Source organism: Elephas maximus, chromosome 19 (genome assembly GCF_024166365.1).
Source record: "Elephas maximus indicus isolate mEleMax1 chromosome 19, mEleMax1 primary haplotype, whole genome shotgun sequence".
In the NCBI taxonomy this organism is placed as follows: Eukaryota; Metazoa; Chordata; class Mammalia; order Proboscidea; family Elephantidae; genus Elephas; species Elephas maximus.
In genome coordinates, this window is record NC_064837.1 from 15,101,101 (window position 1) to 15,107,195 (window position 6,095).

The 6,095-nt window shown below is 49.3% G+C and overlaps 1 protein-coding gene across 1 annotated transcript; it reads right to left on the reverse strand.

Annotated features, from left to right (window-relative positions):
• Positions 1-47: 47 nt before the first annotated feature.
• C1QBP (complement C1q binding protein) lies at positions 48-5,780 on the reverse strand. The gene is made up of 6 exons (XM_049861032.1): positions 5,466-5,780; positions 4,736-4,886; positions 2,437-2,530; positions 889-984; positions 592-714; positions 48-450 (listed from the first exon to the last, which is right to left on the reverse strand). The coding sequence occupies exons 1-6, from the start codon at positions 5,689-5,691 to the stop codon at positions 301-303; spliced, it is 840 nt and encodes a 279-aa protein (XP_049716989.1). The 5' UTR covers positions 5,692-5,780; the 3' UTR covers positions 48-300.
• Positions 5,781-6,095: the final 315 nt, after the last annotated feature.

Genomic DNA, 6,095 nt, shown 5'->3' on the forward strand with positions numbered 1-6,095 from the left:
TTTATGATGCAGTTGAAAAGGAAGCGCTAGAAATAGAAAACTACCTCGAAGGGATAAGCCAGTTTTATTGTCCATTATGTTATACCAAAAAAAGAAAAAAAAAAAAACTAGAAATAGATTTGTAGAGAAGGAATAAATGAATAGTAAACAAGAGTACAATAGAAATAATTCAAGTTTGAATTTCTTCCCATGATACGAGGATGAGAACCACTTCAAAGCACTGTGTCTGGCCTTTAGAGTAGGTTTTGTTCACTTGCCAAAGGCTGCCATAAATTTAGGTTTTCAGTGTCTCTGCCTGCTCTACTGGCTCTTGACAAAACTTTTGAGATCTTCTAGAAAAGTAATGTACTCCCGGTGCTCCAGGGCTGTGCTGAGCTCCACCAACTCATCTGCAAAAGTGTTGTCCACCCCTCGGTCCGCAAGGAAATCCATTAGATGGTCATACAAGGCCTACAAGGAAGAGCAACATTTACTAGTTTAGGGGAAAAAAAAGACTTCATCTGGAATGCTTATTAAAACGCTTCTTTGTCTCTCCTCAGACTAGGATCTCCCCGGAAGGTGCCAGGGCACCCCATCTCATCCAGCACTCACCCAGTCCAGGGAATCGGTGTTGAGTGTGTACTCAGTGTCCTTCCAATCAGACTTGTCAGGGGACTGAAAACTCACTTCCCTGATGGAGAAAATGTCACTCTCCTCCTCCTCCTCTTGTCCAACCTGAGAAGAAAAAGGGACTGTGCAGTTAGAGGCTCACCAGACTTTAACCTCGCTCTGTCACCACCTCTCCTCTCCTGCTTTGCTGGTCTAAGCTAGAATGTATACAAGGGACCAGGATGGCCCCAAGAGGCACTTCTTCTCCCCAGGGGCTAGCACTCCACCCTACATACATACCTCATCCTCCGGATAATGGCAGTCCAGAACGAGGGCCTTCTTGCCATCATTCTTTATAACTTCAACCACAAAATTGGGAGTCGATGTCAGTTCAGGCTGGGGAAACAAGCGGTAGTCAGTGCATGCTATTGTTTGCAGGCATTGGCTGCCTGCACCAAACGTCTGACAGCCACCACTATTATGATATCATTTGTCTATTTTTATAGTCTTATGCTCTAAACCCATTGCCATCAAGTTGCCTCCACCTCATAGTCTTATACTATAGTGTCCCCCAATAAGAAACCTAGAATCTTTAACAATACTGTTAAAGCCACATACCAGTTCATTCAGGAGACTGGCCTAAACTCTCCCTGTTGGTCCCTCCTACAGTTCTATACCATCTTTTAGATGGCAGAGGATCAAACACTTAGCGCAGGGCTTAACTTCCCATTAGCACCCTACTCGTTTAAAGAACACACTAGCTTTAGAATTAAGTAAGCTAGGTCCCAACCCCAGCTAAGTGCCAGTTAACCGAGATCTAGGTAAGTACCTTCCTCTCCCTGGTCTGTTTCTCCATCTATATACACTGCAAAGCTGACCTAGGGCTCCAAGATCTCTCTCCAGCTTGAGTGTCTCGGGAGTCTTCCTTTTCTAGCACCCAGCATCAAGGCTGGTTCAGCTGGCTCACTGGCCATCCCAATGGCAGGATGAAGGCTACTGCTCTCCCTTTGCTGTTGAGCCCGGGGAGCAGAGTGAGTCCACGTGCTGGCTGCAGTGGCCAAGACAGAAACACACCAGGCAGCTACGCTGTGCCAGGCCATAAAACAGCAGAGGCCTGCTTAGTGAGAAAGTCTGGGGACCCTGGGGCCTTGTTCAGGCTTCCCAACATATCTGAAGACTGGGCACCACCCAGGTCCACATCAGCCTAAGGGAAGAGCTCACCTTGCCAAGTGTTAAATAAAACCTCTGACGCACCTGGCTTGCTACCTTGGTTGAGGTGACTGGGTGTTTATTACCAGCCTGTGACATGTTAGTAACATTCCCTCACCTGAAAACACTCCAAATGATAATCTCTGACCTCAAACATCTCCCCATTGTGGGAAGAGTTAAGAAGTTTCAAATCCTTCCATCAAGAGAATTTAGGCCAACTTTTGGAGCCTGAGCCTACAGATGGTCATGTATTCAGTACCTGAGAAGGAAAAGGTCCCACATGGCCCCAGTGCCAAAGCTGGCCAGAAACTGCTGCTCTACAAAAGTTCAGGAGGGTTTTCCTTTGCCGTCTTTTTCTGGCATTGAGTCAATTCAGACTCATGACAACCCCATGGTGTAACAGTAGAACTGTGTTCCATAGGGCTTTCAACGGCTATGATTTTTCAGACATAGATCACCAAGCCTTTCTTCCAAGGCTCCTCTGGGTAGACTTGAACCTCCAAATTTTCAGTTAGCAGCTGACAACTTAGCCTTCTGTGCCACTCAAGGCCTTTTAGGAGTTAAAACAAAAAAGGAACTGCTCCTTTGTAGTCTGCCAGAAATCCCAGGGAAAGGCTGGTTACAGTGTTACAAGCTTACCTCTTGTTCTTCAGCCTTCTGCTCTTGTGAGGGCTCCTCCTCCCCACTGAATGTTGGTGGGATGCTATTGTTAATGTTAAAGGTGACAGTGATCCTAGGAGGGCGAAGGAAAACAACAGGCACAGTGTAACGTTAACTTAGTTTAATTCACAAGTATCCAAACCTGCTGTAGCCAGCAGCGCTTGCTGAAACAATGTCTGTACCCTAGCTGGCTATACATCTGAATTATGTGCAGAACTTCCAGAAAAGCCTAGGTACCTACACCCAACCCTGAGAATGATTCAAAAGGCCTCAAGTGCGTCTACTTTGTGCCAGCTGCTGGAAGTCAAACTCATGAGCCCTAGTCCATCATGGCCAAATACAGTCACATGTCGGCTACTTCCAACAGGCCAGCATCCCAGGGCTCACTGCCCAGCTGACACTGCCTGCCCTAGTCTTTCCCCGGCACTTTCCTGATGGAGGTGGGCAGCTGAGAAGTCGGTGCTCCTTTAAGAGCTTTCTCCATCACAAAACCTGCCCCTGGGAGGAAAAGCGAGTGAGCACTGGAGTTACATCAGCTGAGGACCACTTGCAGCCCTAGCCAGGAAGGGGGACTTCACCGGGAACATGCTGCAGGACAGACTCATTCTCCGCTGTGCTGTGGGAGGCCAGGAAACACTTTAGTGAAGCGACAGAACACACAATTCATCTGTGTACAGCTAATGACAATCTGAAGATGCAAGCAAGCACGCTCAGCTGACAATCACATTCCAAAATCTGAGTCAAAGTTCCAGTGATGCTAAATCTGGAAGTAGCAATCCTGGGCTGCACACTCCAGCAGGTACTGTTCCCATTTGCTTTACAGGAAGGACACCTCTCGGCACACACTAATAGGTGCCCCTGGAGTGGTGCTAACTGGCTGCTTTGCCAGGAAGCCATTTTCCCATAGGAACAATGTGGTTTGAGGTTCAACCACAAAATCTACCTCATCTGCAGTAGTGTTAGGCAATAAGCTGAGCTCCTGGGCACACAAATGCATGACATTCGCTGCAGTTTTATTTATAATAGCCAGAAGCTGGTTACGGCTCACTATCCAACTCCGAAGGAAACAGTTTAGGTGAAGTGACAGAACATACAATTGATCTATGTATGGCAAAAAGCAACTATACCCCCAGGCAAAAAAAGAATCAGTAGTCTGCCTCACAGGTATAAATTAACTCAAGACCAATCACCAACCTAAACATAACGGCCAAAACTACATAAAACTCAGAAGAAAACGTAGATATAAATCTTGGTGACCTTGGGTCAGGCCACTAAAAACAGAAGCAAAAAAAGATAAACTGGACTTCATCAACATTAACCTTTTTTATGCTTCAAAGAACACCATCAAAAAAATGAAAATCTAGGGAATGGGAGAAAATATTTGCAAATCATATATCTGAGAAGGGAACTGTATCCAGAATATATGAACACGCAAATCCATAGAGGCAGAGAGTAGATTAGTGGTTACTAAGGGGAGAGACGTCGGATGGGGAGTGACTGCCAATGGGTTTGGCTTTTTTGGGGGGGGGTGGGGCAGGGTGGTGGTGAAAATGTTCTGGAATTAGGTAGCGGTGATCAAGGCACAACTTTGTGAATGCTAAAAGCCACTGAGCTGTATACTCTGGGGAAGAAACCAGAAGACCCTAAATGTTTAGCCGTAAAGTGGGATTAAGGATGACTACATACTGCAGAAAAAGAATTTAACAGTTAGGAATGGGGAGGAGCTGAACTAGGTCAAAAGCTGCCCACCTGTGAGTGCAGCCCTTACTATATTGTCACCCAATCCTGTTACCTATAAATTACATATCTTACTTTTTCACCTACTGTAAACATTCAGAGAGCAAAGTGCCTGGCTTTACTCAGACACAGAGCCAGCCCGGCAGGTTATTAGTCAGCACCGTAAACCAGAGATCACTGACTGTTTTAACAGGAATATAAGAATTTCTGATTTTGCAGGCCTAAATTTAGACAGGGCATGGTCTCTCCACCAGCAAAGGTTTACTGCAGACTGCCTTTACTGGGCCAATAGACTTCCAGTCACACGCTTTTGTTCCACTTCCTTACTGTCTCCTTTGTAACCAGCCCACAGCAAATTTGTGTCCAGTGAATGACCTGAAACTTAGGAACTTGTCCAGATGCACCCTTCTCTTTCTCTTGAAAGTTATGTATCAAATTACCTGCCTTAAACTCAAGGCTGTTCTGGAGTAGGCCCAGGGCAGCTCTTGCAGGGTCCTGGATTTGGCCCCTGGAGTTCCCAAGCACTGAGCCTGGTACTTACTTTTCCCCAGCAACTTTCCGCACTAATTTAGCTTCTGTCCCATTCACTTCCAGCTCCCAGCCTCCAGACATCTTGGGGAGGGACTTATGTTTCTGGATTTTCTTCTCCTCCTTAATTTCATCATTCAGGAACTCAACAAATGCTTTGTCTCCTAAAATGAGAAACCAGATGACACAGAAAAAAAAAGTCAATCAGTCTAAAAGCATCAAACAATGACCCAGGTTACTGCAGCCAGATATCTGGACTTGGGCTGTCTCTAATGTCTTTGCTATCGACGGTTGCTCTGGGAATTTAGTCCAATTCACTTCCTTAAGCCTCATTTGTAAAAATTCCATAACGGTCTCCGTGGGAAGCTGAATTCGAGTCTGGAGAAGTGATTTCCAACAATCTCATGACCACGTTTCGCCACAAAGCAAAGAACGCCCGACTACCTTCCTGAACTTGTCAACCGACATAACCATGCTGCTTTCAACCACAGCCCTCGGCCTTCCTAAAGCTCAGTTTTCGCGGGACTCAGGATAAAGGCGGCGCCCAGGGCTTAATGCTCGCTCTCCCGGGTGGGGTGCGGGAACGTGCTGCCACGTGAGCTCAGCCACCCGTGCAGCTCATCAGTGGACAGAACGCTCGGCGCTCCGGGAGGCGGCTCCAGCAGCAGGCTCCCGGCCTACACTCGCCCTCCCCCTCCCCGGGCCCCCGGAGCCCCCCATGTCGGCCCCGGATCCGGCCCCACCTTCAGTGTGCAGCCCACCGCAGCCGCAGCCGCAGGGCCCGCGGGGCCGCAGGAGGCCGGGCCGCCGCTCCGAGCCCGCGCGCACGCTGAGCAGCCCGAAGGGCCGGGCGCAGGGCTGGGGCGCCGGCTGCAGCAGCCGCCGGAGCGGCGGGAAGGGCGCGGCGGCGCGGAGGCCGCCCACGGCGGAGCCCAGGGCGCGGGGCGCGCAGCGCAGTAGGGGCAGCATCACCGACGCGGAAGCTGCGGCGCGACACGTGCCGATGCGAAGGACAACTGGGGCCAAGGGGCCCCCGGACCCAGCGCGCCGCCGGAAGTACCGCCTTCGCACGGGAAGCGCTTCCCGCGTCGCCGCTTTAAAGGTCGAAAGGCTCGTGGGCCGTGCAGCGCCCCCTTCTGACGGCCTCCGGTTCTGAGTCGACCTGAGTAACGTCCAAGTCTGTATAAATGGCCAGCATAAGTTGTGGCCCGCGGATGCTAGACTCTCCGAGTTTCCATCTACTGTTTTCAAAGCGCGACAGGACTAATAGGACTTCGTGAACACCCCAACTCCGAAGTCACCTCCTTTAAGAGGCCTTCCTGGTACCTCATCCTCCCTCCCACCAGATGGTTAACTCATGCCCGTGCGCCCAC

What these genes read in the sequence shown, in the direction of transcription:
- C1QBP (XM_049861032.1), bottom strand. Translation starts at nt 5,691, where the DNA reads ATGCTGCCCCTACTGCGCTGCGCGCCCCGCGCCCTGGGCTCCGCCGTG. An exon ending in CGGAAAGTTGCTGGGGAAAA is followed by an intron (nt 2,531 to 4,735) that starts GTAAGTACCAGG and finishes TCGCCCTCCTAG; the next exon opens with GATCACTGTCACCTTTAACA. An exon ending in GCCATTATCCGGAGGATGAG is followed by an intron (nt 715 to 888) that starts GTATGTATGTAG and finishes TTTTCTTCTCAG; the next exon opens with GTTGGACAAGAGGAGGAGGA.